General features: G+C 41.6%; 1 protein-coding gene across 17 annotated transcripts in view; it reads left to right on the forward strand.

Moving 5' to 3' along the window:
* Positions 1–23,048, forward strand: part of SHISA6 (shisa family member 6) — a 470,754-nt gene that overhangs the window by 438,277 nt on the left and 9,429 nt on the right. For 11 of the 17 annotated variants that reach the window (XM_073579679.1, XM_073579680.1, XM_073579675.1 and 8 more), the window contains 2 exons: positions 3–65; positions 6,603–6,728. In XM_073579679.1, the coding sequence (XP_073435780.1) occupies positions 3–65; positions 6,603–6,728 (189 nt within the window). The remainder of the gene's footprint in view (positions 1–2; positions 66–6,602; positions 6,729–23,048) is intronic. The other 6 variants (XM_073579678.1, XM_073579689.1, XM_073579688.1 and 3 more) reach the window with 1 other exon arrangement.

A 23,048-nucleotide genomic window follows, 5' to 3' on the forward strand; every position in this document is an offset into this window, starting at 1 on the left:
AGGTGACCATCAGCAAAATTATAATCACCTCGTGCTCAATAACGCCTCCCAGACACCCACAAACGGTAAGACACTTTCTAGGTTTTAGGACTGTATACATTTTCCCTTACAAACCTTTAGGAACCCTAGAATGCAAATAGGGTTGCAGAGGTCCTGACTGTATCCAAAACCATTGGCCATTTTTCAAGAAGAAAGAACGGCCAGGTGCCCTATAAACAATTGATAGTAGATTGTCAGCTCATAGGGGCAGGGCTACTGATACCTAATGCAAGTAGTTTATACTACGTTGCATCTGTCCTGTATTGTATTCCATATTGTTTTAATATCTGTGTTTGTTATATGTGTGCATCTCATAATTATATTGGGGTATTTCACCTACATTTAGAGAAATTACAACCAGGTACAAATTTTTGTTCCATATTGGAGACAACCCACCAACGCATTGAGCAGATCAACCCAATATGTTTGGGGTTCGGGTGTAGTGAATTGACTCATTCGATAAAAAATTGGGAAAAGGTATATCCTTATTTTGATGGAATGGCTTTATCTTCAATTGAACTTGGTCAACTAGGCTCTACTTTAAATTTTGAAGCCCTCGGTTTAGTAAAGATCCTCATTTTTAGGCACATTGGTAGCATTGCTGAGTTTTCTAGTGAAATTAGTCTTATTGAGTATGTGTGAGTATATGGTTATGGTAGCATGTAGGGGTAGAAAGGTCTGATAAGAAAATCCATGATTTCAATGGAGTCAAGTTGTTATAACCATGTGTTCCTATAGTTCTTTGGAGACCTTGGCTGGAAATCGTTATTCATCTTCCATACCATGATAATTTCCAAACAAAGTTTGAGAAGTTTAGCAAAAAATCTTCATCCTAGGAATTCTGTGCATTTGGTGATCTTAGGAGCTCAGTAGACACATCATATTACCAATGGCCACCAATGTCTTCTGATTTGTCTCCATGACATATCAGGAGATAACCAAAGATAGAACTTCTCTTCATTTCTACACAGTCTAACTATGAAATGCTGATAATGAAAATTGGAAGTTCAGAAGTTGAACTACGACTTTCCACCAACGTTGACTTCTGATGAGTCATAAGTGGATCAAAGTTCCTACACAACATTCATTCAAAGGTGGTGGGAACTCCATATTAAAATTACATCCCTCAGCAAAACTGAAAGACCATGAAGGAAAAGTTGTGAAATTATGGAAATCGTAGGATGGTTAGACATGTTAATTATTTAACAATGAAAAAATAGACAATTTCAGGAGTATGAGCAGTGTGACGATCTTCATTGTGTTGCCCACTTGGTCTCCTGACCAAGCACAGGTTATCATTGCATCCAAGACAAAAGCGGAACTCATCTCTGAAGAGGTCAGATCTTCACTCCTCCAGCCCCCCATTGATGTCTTACTCTCCACCATGATAGCCTTTTATAGCGAAGTCATGAGGTCAATGAAGAGGCCTTCATCAGGGAACATCACACTGGTCCTAATCCTGGGATTATAGGGTAGCATAATGTAAGGTAGCCGATCTCCTCTAGTCTTCATTTCAGGTACGCTGACAGCTTGGCGTTACATTGTTTTGGTGGTGGAACTAGTGGTTCAGCCATTTATCCAAAGTGTCATAAGAGTTATTTTTCTAAACTGCACCATGTAGTTGGTGATACTGTGAGCAGCCCGTGTGGCCTCAACATGCTACCATGGCCTCCAGTGTCTCTGGACTTATCCATCCTCTGATTTCCATAAGTCCAAAAGACTAGAGGCAGCTCCCAAAACCAAGAAAATATTTGGTGGTTCATAAATAGAGATGAGTCACCCAACTTCTTCTGTTAAATTGGAAGCCCAAGGAATAGGACAGCCTAGTGTTTCCTGCAAAATTATTGCATTATTCAAATCCAAGGATCGTAAGTTTGGTTGATAGTCTTACAATATTATATACTATATTATATCTGAATGAAGAGCTATAAACATTGCGTCATGCGGAGAAGTTGACGGCCAATTGCGTAAGTCTGGAGCAAAGTTTTGCCAGGGTGAAGCGCAATTCTGTCTGGTTCCTCTGAACTCCTGGAGACATCTATTTGTAGATTACATAATTGTAGAGTGCGCGGGTGATTGACAGTGACCTCAGCTCTGCAGAAATCGGAGCCGACTGCAGAACATACAGCTCCCGCTGCGGAGTTTACTCTTGAAACATATGTAAATGAAACTCCAAGCTTCTAAAACGTTCAGATGTGTGACTGCTGGCGAAAACGAGCAGACGGTGGTTCTTCTAAATTGTATTTATGTACGAAACGACAAGATGCTTCCATCCCGCAGTGATCAGGGTTTATTTATCTTCTTCTGGGCTGGAGGAGCTGATATCTGAATGAATTAAACATGTTCTTATATATAAAAAGTGTACTGGCTGTACATATACAGTTGTATGAAAAAGTGCCCCCTTCCTGATTTCCTATTCTTTTGCATGTTTCTCACACTTAAATGTTTCCGATCACCAAATGTAAATATTAGACAAAGATAACACAAGGAAACACAAAATGCAGTTTATAAATGAAGGTCTTTATTATTAAGGGAAATAAAAATCCAAACCTCCAGGGCCCTGCGTGAAAAAGTGATTGCTACAGACTCCCCATAAAACATAAAATAACTGTGGTTTATGACATGTTTGGGAAGTTGAAGTCACATTCTCTAGCCACACACAGGCCTGATTACTGCCACACCTGTTTTCAATCAAGAAATCACTTAAATAGGACCTGCCTGACAAAGTGAAGTAGACCATAAGATCCTCAAAAGCTAGACATCGTGCCGCGATTCAAAGAAATTCTGGAACAAATAAGAAACTAAGTAATTGAGATCTTATCAGTCTGGAAAATGTTATAAAGCCATTTCTAAAGCTTTGAGACTCCAACAAAGCACAGTAAGAACCATTATCCACAAATGATGAAAACATGGAACAGTGGTGAACCTTCCCAGGAGTGGGCAGCTGACCATATTTACCCCAAGAGCGCAGAGAAGACTCATCCAAGAGGTCACAAAAGACCCCACAGCAACATCCAAAGAACTGCAGACCTCACTTGTCTCAGTTAAGGTCAGTGTTCATGACTTCACCATAAGAAAGAGACTGGGCAAAATGGGCCTGCATGGCAGAGTTCCAAGACGAAATCCACTGCTGAACAATAAGAGCATACAGGCTTGTCTCAGTTTTACTAGAAAACTTCTTGATGATCCACAAAACTTTTGTGAGAATACTCTGTGGACTTATGAGACAAAAGTTGAACTTTTTGGAAGGTGAATGTCCCATTACTGGCGTAGAAGTAACAGCATTTCAAAAGAGGAACATGATACCAAAAGTAAAATATGGTGATGCTACTGTGAAGATCTGGGGCTGTTTTGCTGCTTCAGGACCTGGAAGACTTGCTGGGGTAAATGGAACCATGATTTCTGTTGTCTACCAATAAATCCTGAAGTAAAAAGTCCAGCAATCTGTAATCCAATTGAGATGCTGTGGCATGACCTTAAAAAGGTGGTTCATGCTCGGAAACCCTCCAATGTGGTTGAATTACAACAACGCAAAGATGAGTGGCCAAAATTCCTCCAGAGCGTTGTAACAGACTCATTGCCGGTAATCACAAACGCTTGATGGCAGTTGTCGCTGCTAAGGGCGGCCCAACCAGGTATTAGGTTTAGGGGCAATCACTTTTTCACACAGGACCCTGTAGGTTAGGATTTCTTTTTCCCTTAATAATAAAGACTTTCATTTATAAACTGCGTTTTGTGATTACTTGTGTTATCTTTGTCTAAAATTTACATTTGTTTGGTGATCTGAAACATGTAAGTGTGACAAACATGCAAAAGACATCAGGAAGGGGGCAAGCACTTTTTCACACAACTGTATGTTGTATACAGGAGATGCCCAGGTTATACCAGCTGTACATATATAATTATATACAGGAGATGCCCAGGTTATACCAGCTGTACATATATAATTATATACAGAAGATGCCCAGGTTATACGAGCTGTACACATATAATTATATACAGGAGATGCCCAGGTTATACCGGCCGTAAAAAATATAATTATATACAGGAGATGCCCAGGTTATACGAGCTGTACATATATAATTATATACAGGAGATGCCCAGGTTACACCAGCTGTACATATATAAATATATACAGGAGATGTCCAGGTTATACCAGCTGTACATATATAATTATATACAGGAGATGCCAGGGTTATACCTGCTGTACATATATAATTATATACAGGAGATGCCCAGGTTATACCAGCTGTACATATATAATTATATACAGGAGATGCCCAGGTTATACCAGCTGTACATATATAATTATATACAGGAGATGCCAGGGTTATACCTGCTGTACATATATAATTATATACAGGAGATGCCCAGGTTATACCAGCTGTACATATATAATTATATACAGGAGATGCCCAGGTTATACCAGCTGTGCATATACAATTATATACAGGAGATGCCCAGGTTATACCGGCTGTACATATATAATTACATACAGGAGATGCACAGGTTATACCAGCTGTACACATATAATTATATACAGGAGATGCCTGGATTATACCAGCTGTACATATATAATTATATACAGGAGATGTCCAGGTTATACCAGCTGTACATGTATAATTATATACAGGAGATGCCTACATTAGACCAGCTGTACATATATAATTATATATAGGAGATGCCCAGGTTATACCAGTAGTACATATATAATTATATACAGGAGATGCCCAGGTTATACCAGCTGTACATATATAATTATATACAGGAGATGCCCGGGTTATACTAGCTGTACATGTATAATTATATACAAGAGATGCCCAGGTTATACCAGCTGTACATATATAATTATATCCAGGAGATGCCCAGGTTATACCAGCTGTACATACATAATTATATACAGGAGATGCCCAGGTTATACCAGCTGTACATATATAATTATATACAGGAGATGCCCAGGTTATACCAGCTGTACATATATAATTACATACAGGAGATGCCCAGGTTATACCAGATGTACATATATAATTATATACAGGAGATGCCCAGGTTATACCAGCTATACATATATAATTATATACAGGAGATGCCCAGGTTATACCAGATGTACATATATAATTATATACAGGAGATGCCCAGGTTATACCGGCTGTACATACATAATTATATACAGGAGATGCCCAGGTTATACCAGCTGTACATATATAATTATATACAGGAGATGCCCAGGTTATACCAGCTGTACATATATAATTATATACAGGAGATGCCCAGGTTAAACCAGCTGTACTTAATTTCCTTCTATGACGGTATCACTAATTGGGTGGATCAAGGAAATGCTGTAGATATAGTATATCTTGACTTCAGCAAAGCATTTGACAAAGTCTCTCATACAATCCTTATTGAAAAAATGACTAAGTATGGAATGGACAAGGCAACTGATAGGTGGATTCATAACTGGCTTAGTGATCGGACCCAAAGAGTGGTCGTAAATGGCTGCACATCCAGTTGGAAGAATGTCTCAAGTGGGGTACCACAGGGCTCTGTCCTGGGCCCTGTATTGTTCAACATCTTTATCAATGATTTAGATGAAGGAATTGAGGGTAAACTGATTAAATTTGCTGATGACACAAAGCTAGGAGGGATAGCTAATACTAGAGAAGAGAGAGAGAGGATTCAAAAAGATTAAAATAAACTGGAGAAGTGGGCAGCAACTAACAGAATGGTTTTTAACAGGGAGAAATGCAAAGTACTACATCTGGGCAATAAAAATGAAAAAAGCATATACAGAATGGGAGGAATAGGGCTAAGCAACAGCACATGTGAAAAAGACTTGGGTATACTAATAGATCACAGACTGAATATGAGTCAACAGTGTGATGCAGCAGCAAAAAAGGCAAATGCAATTCTAGGATGTATTAACAGAAGCATACAGTCTAGATCACGTGAAGTCATTATTTCCCTCTACTCCTCTTTGGTCAGACCTCATCTGGAATATTGTGTCCAGTTTTGGGTGCCACATTTTAAAAAAGACATCAACAAACTGGAGCAAGTTCAGAAAAGAGAGACCAGAATGGTGACCGGTCTGCAAACCCTGTCTTATGAGGAAAGGTTGCAGGATTTGGGAATGTTTAGTTTGCAAAAGAGAAGACTGAGAGGAGACTTAATAGCTGTCTACAAATATCTAAAGGGCTGTCACATTGTAGAAGGATCAACTTTATTCTCATTTGCACAAGGAAAGACTAGAAGCAATGGGATGAAACTGAATGGGAGGAGACACAGATTAGATATTAGAAAAAACTTTTTGACAGTTAGAGTGATCAATGAGTGGAACAGGCTGCCACGAGAAGTGGTGAGTTCTCCTTCAATGGAAGTCTTCAAACAGAGGCTGGACAGACATCTGACTGGGATGATTTAGCGAATCCTGCTTTGAGCAGGGGGTTGGACCAGATGGCCCAGGAGGTCCCTTCCAACTCTACGATTCTATGTACATATATTATTATATGTGTGTGACTAGACATGAGTACGTCAGCTTATAATCCCCTTTTTTTTTTCTTTTTCAGAAAAACCACGTGTGAACAACATCCTGACCTCTGCGACTGAGCCGTATGACCTGTCCTTCTCCAGATCCTTTCAGAACCTCTCCCACCTCCCTCCATCCTACGAGTCAGCCGTCAAGACCAATCCAAGTAAATATTCCTCTCTGAAGAAATTGAGTAGTTGTCGTTCATTTCATTTCACGTTCATTGCCTCGGATAGGTAGTCAATATACATGTCCAATGTGTGCAAACGCATTTCATTCAAAACGCGGTTTTATGTCTCTGTTATCTGTATGAAAGCCCTGTGAAGTGACGATGTAGGTCATCCGAAGCACTTCATCTCCACCATCGCTACTACCATATCACAACTAAAGATGATGTAGGTTTTCCAGAACACTTCATGTCCAAAGTTAAAACCACCACCCAACTATTGGGTTATCAGCAACTTTTTAGTTCCACCTCCACCACAACCTAAATAAGGATCACAGTTTAGGGTTTCTGGATCTCTTCATCTCCAGCATCACTACCACCACTAGCGTCACCCAACTAACTTGTAGGTTAATTGGAACTCTTCATTTACACCATCACTACCACAATAACCCAACTAAGGATGACAATTTATAGTTTCTAGAACTCTTCATCTCTATCATCACTACCACCACCGCCTCCCATCTAAGGATGTTGCTGTAGGTTATCTGAAACACTTCATCTCCATCATCTCTACCTCCATCACCCAACTAAAGATAATGGTTGTAGGTTATCCAGAACTCTTCACGTCCATCATCACTACCACTTACACCACCCAACTAAGAATGATGTTGTAGGTTACTGGAACTCTTCATCTCCAGCATCTCTACCACAATAACCCAAAGAAGGATTTAGGGTCTCAAGAACTCTTCACCTATACCATCACTGCCACCACCAACACCCAACTAGAGGTAATGGTGTAGGTTATCTAGAATTCTTTATGTCCAACAAAACTATCACTACTATAAAGACCTGAGGTTGTGGATTGTAATAACCTGCCTAGGTGATTAATGATACAACTATTTTTTATTCCTTACATCCATGTTTTTACAACAACTCCAGGTAGATGGCCAAAATACATTGTCCCCAGTCCACAAGATCCCCTCCCCAGGACCAGTAGTCCCCGTGCCACCATACCAGGTGATTCTCCCTGTTTCTCAACTATTGTTTGGCCCACAGATTTTATATCTCCTGCCAGTATAGTCTGTAGTCACAGTCCATGCTTTTTCAGATGACAGATTACACAACTGAAGCCCATGTATCTAGCAGCAACAGTTTTTAAATCCAGATGACAGATCTTTCAACCATGGCAAGGGGAACTAGCCCAGCCGGCAACTGATCTCCAAACTCCATAGGCCATCCAGGACGTGAACCTAGATCCTTGCCCCACGACATCACTCCAACAACTCCCTGACTAGACATGTGACTTCTTGTTCTCCCTTCCTGGGATCCGCTCTCTGGATGGGCACAAGTATTCACACCCTCCCCCTAAATAGTTGTTTTTAGATCAAAGAATAAAAAATGTTCTAGAAGCCCATTACCTGGGACTGCATGTGAGACCCCGTGTTGACGGATTCATTGGGTTTAGTATCCCCATCAACACAATGGAACTAGTGCCTGGGAGAACCACGGACTTATTGCGTTCCTTGATTACTAATCTTGTGTCTGGCCTTATGTAGGCATAAAATCCAGCCCACACGTTTTCCTTTGCTTACTGTCACTGAAAGGAAACATTGATTCCTGAGGCTGAACTGACGAGCAAGCGATTCCCTAATAGAACACAACAAAAAGATTGACGGAACTGGTGCTCAATGCTGGAAAAAGTCTGCATCACTTAGAGTCGCGGATTCTGCTCTACGTCCATTGGTCCAATAGTCTTTCGAACAAGGCCAGCTCCCCACAACTACCAAGGATCACAGTGTAAATTATCTGAAACTCTTAATCACCATCACCACTACTGTAACTATCACCCAACTAAGCATGGTAGGATAGATTATCGACAACCCTTCATCACCACGATTACTACCAACACACCCAACAAAGGAAAACAGTATAGGTTATCCAGAAATCGTAATGTCCAACATCACTAACACTTGACCAAGGATGATGGTGTAGGTTATCTGGAACTCTTCATCACCAACTTTACTACTACCCAACTAGGGTCATAACACAATCACCAGGGGCATAATTATACAGGTTGCAGTCACCCTCATGCCTTGGAGCATAGGGTGGCTAAAAAGCAGTTTCTCACCCATATCAGAAGTCCGATGCTATTACAGGTGGGAGGTAGTTCTGTAACAGAATTTGTATTGCTGCACAGAACCTTACACCACCGACTGCAACCATACTAACTTCAAATACTGCCACTGACTACAACCATACTACCACCAAATTACACCACTATGACTATACTACCATCAAGTTACACCACTGACTATGACCATACTACCACCAAGTTACACCACTGACTATGACCGTACTACCACAAAATTACACCACTATGACCATACTTCCACCAAGTTACACCACAGACTATGACCATACTACCACCAAGTTAAATCACTGTCTATAACCATGCTACCACCAAGTTACACCACTGATCATGACCATACTACCACAAAATTACACCACTAACTATGACCATACTACCACCAAGTTACACCACTGACTATGACCATACTACCACCAAGTTACACCACTGATCATGACCATACTACCACCAAGTTACATCACTGATCATGACCATACTACCATCAAGTTACACCACTGACTATGACCATACTACCACCAAGTTGTACCACTGACTATGACCATACAACCACCAAGTTGCACCACTGATTATGACCATAATACCACCAAGTTGCACCACTGACTATGACCATACAACCACCAAGTTGTACCACTGACTATGACCGTACAACCAGCAAGTTGCACCACTGACTATGACCATGCTATCACCAAGTTACACCACTGACTAAGACCATACTACCAACGAGTTACACCACTGACTATGACTATACTACCACCGAGTTACACCACTGACTATTACCATACTACCACCAAGTTGCACCACTGACTATGACCATACAACCACCAAGTTGCACCACTGACTATGACCATACTACCACCAAGTTGCACCACTGATTATGACCATACGACCGCCAAGTTGCACCACTGACTATGACCATACTACCACCAAGTTGTACCACTGACTATGACCATACTACCACCAAGTTGCACCACTGACTATGACCAAACTACCACCAAGTTACACCACTATGACTATAAAACCACCATGTTGCACCACTGACTATGACCATACTATCACCAAGTTACACCATTAACTATGATCATACTACCACGAAGTTACACCACTGACTATGACTATACTACCGCGAAGTTACACCACTGACTATGACCATACTACCAACAAGTTACACCACTGACTATGACCATACTACCATCAAGTTACATCACTGATCATGACCATACTACCACCAAGTTACACCACTGACTATGACCATACTATCACCAAGTTACACCATTAACTATGATCATACTACCACGAAGTTACACCACTGACTATGACCATACTACCACCAAGTTACACCACTGACTATGACCGTACTACCACAAAATTACACCACTAACTATGACCATACTACCACCAATTTACACCACAGACTATGACCATACTACCACCAAGTTACATCACTGTCTATAACCATGCTACCACCAAGTTACACCACTGATCATGACCATACTGCCACAAAATTACACCACTAACTATGACCATACTACCATCAAGTTACATCACTGACTATGACCATACTACCACCAAGTTACACCACTGATCATGACCATACTACCACCAAGTTACACCACTGATCATGACCATACTACTACCAAGTTACACCACTGACTATGACCATACTACCATCAAGTTACATCACTGATCATGACCATACTACGACCAATTTACACCACTATGACCATACTACCACCAAGTTACACCATTGACTATGATCATACTACCACGAAGTTACACCACTGACTATGACTATACTACCACCAAGTTACACCACTGACTATGACCATACTACCACTAAGTTATACCACTGACTATTATCATATTACCACCAAGTTGCACCACTGACTATGACCATACAACCACCAAGTTGCACCACTGACTATGACCATACTACCACCAAGTTACACCACTGACTATGACCATACTACCACAAAATTACACCACTAACTATGACCATACTACCACCAAGTTACACCACTGACTATGACCATACTACGACCAATTTACACCACTGATCATGACCATACTACTACCAAGTTACACCACTGACTATGACCATACTACCACCAAGTTACACCACTGACTATGACCATACTACCACCAAGTTACACCACTGATCATGACCATACTACCACCAAGTTACACCACTGACTATGACCATACTACCACCAAGTTACACCACTGACTATGACCATACTACCACCAAGTTACATCACTGATCATGACCATACTACTACCAAGTTACACCACTGACTATGAGCATACTTCCATCAAGTTACACCACTGACTATGACCATACTACGACCAAGTTACACGACTGACTATGACCATAATATCACCAAGTTACACCATTAACTATGATCATACTACCACGAAGTTATACCACTGACTATGACTATACTACCACGAAGTTACACCACTGACTATGACTATACTACCAACAAGTTACACCACTGACTATGACCATACTACCACCAAGTTACACCACTGATCATGACCATACTACCACCAAGTTACACCACTGATCATGACCATACTACTACCAAGTTACACCACTGACTACGACCATACTACCACCAAGTTACACCACTGACTATGACCATACTACCACCAAGTTACACCACTGATCATGACCATACTACCACCAAGTTACATCACTGATCATGACCATACTACTACCAAGTTACACCACTGACTATGACCATACTACGACCAAGTTACACGACTGACTATGACCATACTATCACCAAGTTACACCATTAACTATGATCATACTACCACGAAGTTACACCACTGACTATGACTATACTACCACGAAGTTACACCACTGACTATGACCATACTACCACCAAATTACACCACTGACTATTACCATAGTACCACCAAGGTGCACCACTGACTATGACTATACTACCACCAAGTTACACCACTGACTATGACTATACTACCACCAAGTTACACCATTAACTATGACTATACTACCACGAAGTTACACCACTGACTATGACCATACTACCATCAAGTTACACCACTGACTATGACCATACTACGACCAAGTTACACCACTGACTATGATCATACTATCACCAAGTTACACCATTAACTATGATCATACTACCACGCAGTTACACCACTGACTATGACTATACTACCACCAAGTTACACCACTGACTATGACTATACTACCACCAAGTTACACCATTAACTATAATCATACTACCACGAAGTTACACCACTGACTATGACTATACTACCACGAAATTACACCACTGACTATGACCATACTACCAACAAGCTACACCACTGACTATGACCATACTACCACCAAGTTACATCACTGATCATGACCATACTACTACCAAGTTACACCACTGACTATGAACATACTACCATCAAGTTACACCACTGACTATTACCATACTACCATCAAGTTACATCACTGATCATGACCATACTACCACCAAGTTTACACCACTGACTATGACCATACTATCACCAAGTTACACCATTAACTATGATCATACTACCACGAAGTTACACCACTGACTATGACTATACTACCACGAAGTTACACCACTGACTATGACCATACTACCAACAAGTTACACCACTGACTATGACCATACTACCACCAAGTCACACCACTGACTATTACCATACTACCACCAAGTTACACCACTGACTATGACTATACTACCACCAAGTTACACCACTGACTATGACCATACTACCACCAAGTTACACCACTGATCATGACCATACTACCACTAAGTTACATCACTGATCATGACCATACTACTACCAAGTTACACCACTGACTATGACCATACTACCATGAAGTAAAAATCCTATAGCATCTTTGACTTTTCTTCTACTTTTGACATATCCCCAAAATCCTTTATTATTGCATTTGACATCTCTTTCAAGCCTCAATTCATTGTCAGCTTTAGGTAATCTGATTTGTGCCCTGCAGGTTCTGCAGACAGCATTATATTCTTCTTTAGATATGCCTCCCTCTTTCCATTTTATAAACTTTTTTTCTTCCTTTTTAGCATGTGCTTACGTTCTGTGTTCATCTATCCTGGTTACCTTAAATGCTTCCTATTCTTCCCTCTTTTCGGAATTGTTAACAATTGTGCTTTGAGAATTTCATTTTTCAAGATTTCCCATCCTTCCTGGACATTTTTGTCTTTAAGGATATCCAGCCATTGGATCCCTCCAATTCTCTTTCTGAATCCCTTAAAATCTGCCTTTCTGAAATCTAACCTTGACGTCTGAGTCTTCACAGGTCTTCCTCCTCTAGTTATCCAAAATTCTAAAATAGCATGGTCGCTACCTCCTAGGGTCCCAGCCACTTTTACCTCCTCAACCATTTCCTCCCTGTTTATAAGGATTAGATCCAAGGTAGCAGATCCCCTTGCTTTCTCCCCTACCTTTTGGAAGATAAAGTTGTCAGCAAGAGAAGATAAGAATTTCCTTGACCTGTTAGTTTTGCCTTAGAGAGATTCCCAACAAATGTCTGGATAGTTGAAATCTCCCATGACAACTATGTCATATTTTTTGGAGAACTTGGCCATTTGATGCATAAAGAGTTCATCCATATCTTCAGCTTGCACAGGCGGCCTGTAGTAAATGCCTACAATGACCATACTACCACCAAGTTGCACCACTGACTATGACCATACTACCACCAAGTTGCACCACTGATTATGACCATACTACCACCAAGTTGTACCACTGACTATGACCATACTACCACCAAGTTACACCACTGACTATGACCATACTACCAACAAGTTACACCTCTGACTATGACTTTACTACCACCAAGTTGCACCACTGACTATGACCATACAACCACCAAGTTGCACCACTGACTATGACCATACTACCACCAAGTTGTACCACTGACTATGACCATACAACCACCAAGTTGCACCACTGATTATGACCATACTACCACCAAGTTGCACCACTGACTATGACCATACAACCACCAAGTTGTACCACTGACTATGACCGTACAACCAGCAAGTTGCACCACTGACTATGACCATGCTACCACCAAGTTACACCACCGACTATAACCAAACTACCAATGAGTTACACCACTGACTATGACTATACTACCACCGAGTTACACCACTGACTATTACCATACTATCACCAAGTTGCACCACTGACTATGACCATACAACCACCAAGTTGCACCACTGACTATGACCATACTACCACCAAGTTGCACCACTGATTATGACCATACGACCACCAAGTTGCACCACTGACTATGACCATACAACCACCAAGTTGCACCACTGACTATGACCATACTACCACCAAGTTGTACCACTGACTATGACCATACAACCACCAAGTTGCACCACTGATTATGACCATACTACCACCAAGTTGCACCACTGACTATGACCATACAACCACCAAGTTGTACCACTGACTATGACCGTACAACCAGCAAGTTGCCCCACTGACTATGACCATGCTACCACCAAGTTACACCACTGACTATGACCATAATACCAACATGTTACACCACTGACTATGACTATACTACCACCGAGTTACACCACTTACTATTACCATACTACCACCAAGTTGCACCACTGACTATGACCATACAACCACCAAGTTGCACCACCGACTATAACCATACTACCACCAAGTTGCACCACTGATTATGACCATACTACCACCAAGTTGCACCACTGACTATGACCATACAACCACCAAGTTATACCACTGACTATGACCATACTACCACCAAGTTGCACCACTGACTATGACCATACTACCACCAAGTTGCACCACTGACTATGAGCACACTACCACCAAGTTGCCCCACTGGCTACGACCATACTACCACCAAGTTGCACCACTATGACTATAAAACCACCAAGTTGCACCACTGACTATGATCATACTACCACGAAGTTACACCACTGACTATGACTATACTACACCAAGTTACACCACTGACTATGACTATTCTACCACCAAGTTACACCACTGACTATGACCATACTACCACCAAGTACCAAGTTGCGCCACTTTTTCAAGCCAAAGATCACCAATGAAAGCCAATAATTCACCCGTTCGTTTCGCACAGAACAGTGACACCGCCGGACGCACCTTCCTCCCTTCCTCTGTCATCCTTGCCCATTTTTGTATCGGGAAAAAACAGGCAGGAATGACACCAGAGGGGAAATGGACAGACGACTCGCGAGTCCGGTCACTTTACGCAGTGTCTAACGGCCCTTCCGAAAGTCCCTGATACGGCAGTAGACACATACATGGAGCACGGGAAGAAGGGGAGGCCTAGTTCTGCCAGAAGAATGCAAATTAATATTTCTCACTTCCTAAAACAAATTCCTGGATGCGCAGATTTACTTTTTTTTTTTTAGATTAATTGCTTTTCACTGTCACTTCAGGGTTTTTACAGTGCCCCCCTTCTCCTCCATCCGCTGGCAGGCGAGAAGCCATAATTTACTGAGCAACCAGTTTAGCAAAGAAACAAATTGCTCATTTTGTGGTGACACACCCAATCTGCGGAGAACACAGGACTGTTGTGGAAGAGCAGAATTCATCAATGTCAGCTCCGGGGGCTGAAGACCTCCTCTGCATATGTATGAATGGATGGCGCACACCACTCCATTTCCATGATGGATATTAAGCCCGGCATTATAGAAGGGGTCGGAGAGACCGCCGGACTCAACCGGGAAGGATTTCCTAAATACTCCGGATAATTTCTTCTGCGTATAATGCAATATTTTTCTCGGAAAGACAAAAACAGGAATGTATAACCCGTTCCCGGAGCTTCGGTGAATATTTATTAACATTTTATCTGTGACGGGCGAGAACATAAATCACTCGGTGGCAGATACAGGGACGTCAAGGAAGGGGCAAAGTCGGGGTTAACACAATAGGCTTTAATTAAAGGGCCCATCCCAGGCAGACTAGTGTTGTTTCAATGTTCATCACAATGTTTAATCCATGGAAACGAAGAGCGAAGATGTTATTTATGGGAAAAAGGAATAAAATTAGCAGAGATTATGCAAATTAACATACGAGAGTGGGTGGACCCAAGGTCAGGACTTAAAAAAGGCAAATGTTGAGAACATCTTACTGATCGTTGGGCTCGAACGGCAACATGGGACTGCCGGAGACGAACGAGTGCTGCTTTTGGCTACTCCATTGTAACTGGTCACTGCAGGGCACCGATCCCAGCAGTCACACCCCCAGGAATCAGCAAGATAAGTGAGATAGTTTGTGCACCCCTTTAATGAGGTGATAATGGCGGGTCCAACTAGCCAGATCATTGTGCATTATACATTCTGTGACCACTTAAGTCAGACATCCTTGTCTAGACAGGAGAAAACTGATAGATAGATAGATAGATAGATAGATAGATAGATGATAGATAAATAATAAATAGATAGATATATAGATAATACATACATAATGGATAGATAGATAATAGATAGATAATAGGTAGATAGATGATAGATACACTGCGTGCAGAATTATTAGGCAAGTTGTATTGGAGAGGATTCTTTTTATTATTGAACAACTGTTCTCAACCAGCCCAAAAGACTCATAAATATCAAAGCTTAATATTTTTGGAAGTTGGAGTGGGGTTTTTTAGATTTGGCTATTAGGAGGATGGATATCTGCTTGTGCAGGTCACTATCACGGGGCAGATTTATTAGGCCACGTAATAAACACCCAATCTATCCCCATCTCACTGGTTTATTTTCACCAGGTAAACCAATAGAACAAGGCAAAACTTAGAAATAAACATTTCTGACATCCAAAAACAAAAAATAAAAAGTCAGTGACAAATATAGCCGCCCTTCTTTATGATGACACTCGCCTTCCTTCCATCCATAGATCCTGTCAGTTGCTTGATCTGTTTATGATACAACATTGCGTGCCACAGCCACCACAGCCTCCCTGACGGTGTTCCGAGAGGTGTACTGTTTTCCCTCCCTGTAGATCTCACATTTTATGAGGGACCACAGGTTCTCTATGGGGTTCAGATCAGGTGAACAAGGGGGCCATGTCATTATTTTTTCTTCCTTTAGACCTTTACTGGGCAGCCATGCTGTGGAGTATTTGGATGCATGTGAAGGAGCATTGTCCTGCATGAAAATCATGTTTTCTTGAACGATGCCGACTTCTTCCCGTACCACTGCTTGAAGAAGGTGTCTTCCAGAAACTGGCAGTAGGTCAGGGAGTTGAGCTTCACTCCATCCTCAACCCAAAAAGGTCCCACAAGTTCATCTTTGATGATACCAGCCCATACCAGGACCCCTCCTCCACCTTGCTGGTGTCTGAGTCGTAGTGAAGCTCTCTGCCCTTTACTGATTCAGCCTCGGGCCCATCCATCTGGCCAACCAAGAGTCACTCTCATTTCATCAGTCCATAAAACCTTAGAAAAATCAGTCTTAAGATATTTCTTGGTCCAGTCTTGATGTTTTATCTTATTTTTCTTGTTGAAAGGTGGTCGTTTTCCAGCCTTCCTTAACTTGGCCATGTCCCTGAGTATGGCACACCTTGTGCTTTTTGATACTCCAGTAAAGTTGCAGCTCTGAAATATGGCAAAACTGGTGGCAAATGGCATCTTGGCAGCTTCACGCTTGATTTTCCTCAATTCATGGGCAGTTATTTTGTGCCTTTTTTTATCAACACGCTTCTTGCGACCCTTTTGAATATTTGCCATGAAACGCTTGATTGTTCGGTGATCACGCTTCAAAAGTTTGGCAATTTCAAGACTGCTGCATCCCTCTGCAAGACATCTCACAATTTTTGACTTTTCAGAGTCCGTCAAATCTCTCTTCTGACCCATTTTGCCAAAGGAAAGGAAGTTGCCTAATAATTAAGCACACCTTATATAGGGTGTTGATGTCATTAGACCACACCCCTCCTCATTACAGAGATGCAAATCACCTGATTTACATAATTGGCAGTTGGCTTTCAAGCCTATACAGCTTGCAGTAGGACAACATGTATGAAAAGGATGATGTGATCACAATACTCATTTGCCTAATAATTCTGCACACAGTGTAGATAAATAATAAATAGAAAGATATATAGATAATACATACATAATAGATAGATACATAATGGATAGATAGATAGATAATAGATACATAATAGATAATAGATAGATATATAGATAATAGTTAGATAGATAATAGATAGATAAATAGATAAATGATAGATTTATACATGATAGATAATAGTATAATCGATAAATAGATCATAGTTAAATAATAGATAGATCGATAATAGATAGCTAATAGATAGATAGATAATAGATAGATAATAGATAGATAGATAATAGAAGATATATAGAGAATAGATAGATAATAGAATATACAGTTGTGCTCAAAAGTTTACACACCCCAGCAGAATTTTGTTTTCCTGGCCTTTTTTCAGAGAATACGAATGATAACTCCAAACCTTTTTCTCCGCTCATGGTTAGTGGTTGGCTGAAGCCATTTATTGTCAAACTACTGTGTCTTCTCTTTTCACATCATAATGACAACCCAAAACATCCAAATGACCCTGATCAAAAGTTCACATACCCTGGTGATTTTGGCCTGATAACATGCACAGAAGTTGACACAAATGGGTTTGAATGGCTACTAAAGGTAACAGCCTCAACTGTGACCTGTCTGCTTGTAATCAGTGTGTGTGAATAAATGCTGAGTGAGTTTTCTGAGATCCAGACAGACTCTTGCATCTTTCATCCAGCCACTGACATTTCTGGATTGTGAGTCATGGGTAAAGAAAAAGAATTGTCAATGTATCTATGGGAAAAGGTAGTTGAACTGTATAAAACAGGAAAGGGATACAAAAAGATATCCAAGGAATTGATAATGACAGTCAGCAGCATTCAAACTGTGATTAACAATTTGAAAATCAGAGGCTCTGTAAGATCAAAACCACGGTCAGGAAGACCAACAAAAATTTCATCCACAACTGCCAGGAAAAATGTTTGGGATGCAAAGAAAAACCCAAAACATCCAAATGACCCTGATGAAAAGTTCACATACCCCATGTTAGGGTTGGCGGATTGCACTAAATAAAATAAAAAATAAAGTGCAATCGCAACCCGGGGTCCACCGCGCAGAGATGTATAACTGCTGCTAGTGTGAACACTGGTGGAACGAATCAGCGAGCGTTCACCTTAAGCACAATGTGTTAGCGCCACACAGTGTGAACAGAATGCAGAATATCCAGCTCTAAGCTTCACAGAGAGGTAGAGCAAAAAGGGTTGAGCTTGCTCTGTAACTGAACTGTGCTAACTGCACACATGAGCGAGATAGATGCTATGCCAAGCGGAATAGAAAAATACACACATGTACAGACAGAGTGGTAGGGTATCCCCTCACACCTACCGGACCTAAATGATACTAGCGCGCCACTGAGAGCCTTCTGTGCATCAGGCCTAAATCACCAGGGTATGTGAACTTTTGATCAGGGTCATTTGGATGTTTTGGGTCGTCATTATGAGGTAAAAAGAGAAAACACATTAGTTTGACAATAAATGGCTTCAGCCAACCAGTAACCACGAGTGGAGAAAAAGATTTGGTGTTATCATTCATATTCTCTGAAAAAAGGCCAAGAAAGCAAAAATTCTGCCGGGGTGTGTAATCTTTTGAGCACAACGGTAGATAGATAGATAATAGATTGAAAAAAAAAATAGAGAATTACACTGTATGCACTAAGATTAGCGATGAGGAAACATGCTCATATAATATGTTCAAATCTCTGCGGCTGCATGATTCGTGGCCGTTCTACAACCTCAACACAAGCGGGTATTTCCTGTTGGTTAGGGAATCCTTGCTTGTGTTGAGGCTGTCTATCAGCTTTGAATCCTGCAGCCGTGGGAACCGGAACATAACATACGAGTACTACCAGATACTCGGATAACACCCGAACATGTCCCGATAACACATTATCCAATCCCGTTTACTCATCACTAAGATGTATGTGTAGACTGAATATATTGCGTTACACACTGCATTATTGCTATATTCTGTGGTGTATGAACGTTTGTGAAGCCTCAAAGTCCTAAAAGTAGATAAAATCAAAGCTAACAAATGAGGAAAAAATATGACATGTATTTTTTTATTGATAAAAATGATATCATGTCTTAAGGATTAGCAGACAGGTTGAAGGTGACAATGGCATGATAATCACATGTGAGTGGGTAACCTGTTTAATTTAAAGGACAGGGGATCTATCAAAGTCTGATCTTCATAACAGTGGAAGTGTTTCATGGCAGAAACAAAGGAGATCTCTGAGGACCTGAGAAGGGTTCCCTTCCTCCCACCATGCGGGGACGCCAGCTTACGTACTGCTCCGGGGCTGCAGCAGTGTCCTCCTTAGCTGCCTCCTTCCCTGTGCACGCCCGGGGGTGTTAACAGCTAGTTAATGTGATCCCCTACAAGGTGTCTTCCAGCCAATAGCTGGGAGGCATCTTGTATAAAGGTCACAAAGGAACACAAGGTAACCTCTAAGCAACTAAAGGCCTCTCTCACTTTTGATAATAGTAATATTCATGGGTCCGCCATCAGGAGGACACTGAACAACAATAGTATGCATGGTAGGATTGTAAGGAGGAGTCACTGCTCACTGATGGAACAATGAATTCTGCGAATTGTGTCTCCCAGCACTGAACATGGCTTCTAGACCAGAATCTGCTTTTACCAGGTACCAGCCGCTCCCACCTACCTCCACTGGTGACCTCAGATGGGGGCCGGTAAATAAGATGTGGCTCGGGTAACAAAAATCACGAGATCCTCGATCTTAAGGATATCTGCCCCCTGGAGGTCCCAGGCGGGAGATATTAAGACCATATTTCCTATCATCATATTAGCTTTCTATACATATAAGACATGGTATATTCAACTTTATCCATCTGGCCGATATTAATTCTGGGCTAATGTGCAGGCAGCACAGCAATGCAAGTGAAGGTGTTGTGTTCGCCACTGTGCTACGATGCTGAAAATATGGCTCCCATATCTATAGAACCTACATCGGTCACAAAAACAAGGCATATTTACATCTAATATGTGGCTCTGCTAAGATTGTGATGTTGCTTTGAAGTCAGGGAAAGCCTGAATATACAAGGTCAGAAAAGTGCCACCGCACCAGCCTGTTTCATATTTGTACTGAGCTCTTCAAAGTATTTGGCCACATTACAGACCCTCTGCTTCCTGGGAGGCTGTTAAGAAAATGGGAGGAAGAAATTGTGAGCTCTTCTTTCCATGGTCCTGATTCACATTTCGTAGCAAAACCATGCTATGGATGATATGAGGGTGATACGTCCCCTCTCAAGAGATGGCTTAAGAAACTCATTCACCGACCATCTTCTAAGGCCATCTCCCCGGCATCTCCATGGCGGAACAACCCATCAGCATTGCCATGTTCACTACCCTTCTTGTGCTGAATGGTAAAAACATCCTGCTACAGAGCCAAGCTCCACCGCAGTAATTTACCATTGTCACCGACCACCCAGTGCAGCCAGCATATGCCACTTCCTGGGGAAAGAACTTGCATCTGAAGAACATCACCAGATGGTCTTCCCCCTCTCCATTTACCTGGCTAAGTATGACATCCAAGCCATACCCAGAGGCAACAGTCTGGACTACAAATCACTAAGTGAAGCCTGGGTTTTGTAGAACTGGGGAACTGGGAAGGGCGGCTTTGAGTGTTGTGAATGACCACTCACAGTCAGCCATTCCATTGACTGAGGCAGCTTATGTGAGATCCGAGGCTGGGCAAGGGCACTATTCTTGGTGAACTTCTTGTACCCTGCCATAACCAAGAAAGACATTCCTGATTCTTGGTCATTGTGGTAGGCCAGGGAGTGATAGCTTCTAACTTCTTTGTCTGGCTTCAGGGTTCCACCACTCACTCGGTGACCAAGGTACTGCACCTCAATTATGCCTATCTCACACTTTCCTGGCTTCATGGCCAAACCAGCATCCTGGACACGCCTGAGCACCTGCAACGGGTGCTCCAAGTGATCCTTCCAGGTGGGACTAATGACAGCAATTTCATTGAAGTAAGCAACAGAAAACTCATCTAGTCCGTCGAACAGATGGTTGACCAATTGCTGAAAGGTGTCAGAATTTCTCATGCCCAAAGGCATGACGTGGGATTCGTACAATACAAATGGGGTGAGTAATATGGACCTTTCCTGTGCCTCCTTGGACACTGGAATCTGCCAGTACCCCGAGACTCAAGTTCATGGTTAAATAGTAGACAACGGGTGAGCGATCCAGCAGCTCATCGATGCGTGGCTTTGGGTATGCATTGGGGACTGTGATGGCATTTAGTCTCCTGTAGTTCACACAGAACCAAAGTCATCCTGTCCTTTCTTATGACCAGAACTACACACAAGGCACAGTATATAACCACATTAAGGATAAGCAACCCATAAACATTAATGTATATAATGGAGTAACGGGTTTAGGAAACATGTGGACAATCGCAAAAATATGACAATAAACACAGAAAAGAAAAGCGATCAAAAAAGGTCCAAAGAACTAGATAATTCAAAGGATAAAACATTGAAACTTTATTGAAGTATGACCAAGGTACAGGGAAAGTGAAAACAAGTCAAACATGACCATGGTAGCACAAGGGCGACAAAGTGGGGCATACAAGGGTTTCTGGACAGTGTATGGGAAAGCAAATTGCTTAGGCATTGTTATGTTGGCAACATTAAAAATATAGCACCCATCCCCAGAATACACATATTATAAATACCACCCAACAGGATATATTAATATAACAACACTAAGTCAAGGTATGCACATCTTTACCTGTTGGAATGGGAGATGAAAGTCCACCCAGGTATGACCCCCCCCAACGCACGTTTCGGCAACTGGCCTTTCTCAAGGGGTGATAGACAACGGGTGAGCGATCCAGCAGCTCATCGATGCGTGGCTTTGGGTATGCATTGGGGACTGTGATGGCATTTAGTCTCCTGTAGTTCACACAGAACCAAAGTCATCCTGTCCTTTCTTATGACCAGAACTACACACAAGGCACAGTGCACTTCTGGACTTTTAGATCACCTCAGGAGCAGCTTTTTG

The sequence above is a fragment of the Dendrobates tinctorius genome, unplaced genomic scaffold (genome assembly GCF_039654945.1).
Source record: "Dendrobates tinctorius isolate UK_male_01 unplaced genomic scaffold, ASM3965494v1 ptg000063l, whole genome shotgun sequence".
In the NCBI taxonomy this organism is placed as follows: Eukaryota; Metazoa; Chordata; class Amphibia; order Anura; family Dendrobatidae; genus Dendrobates; species Dendrobates tinctorius.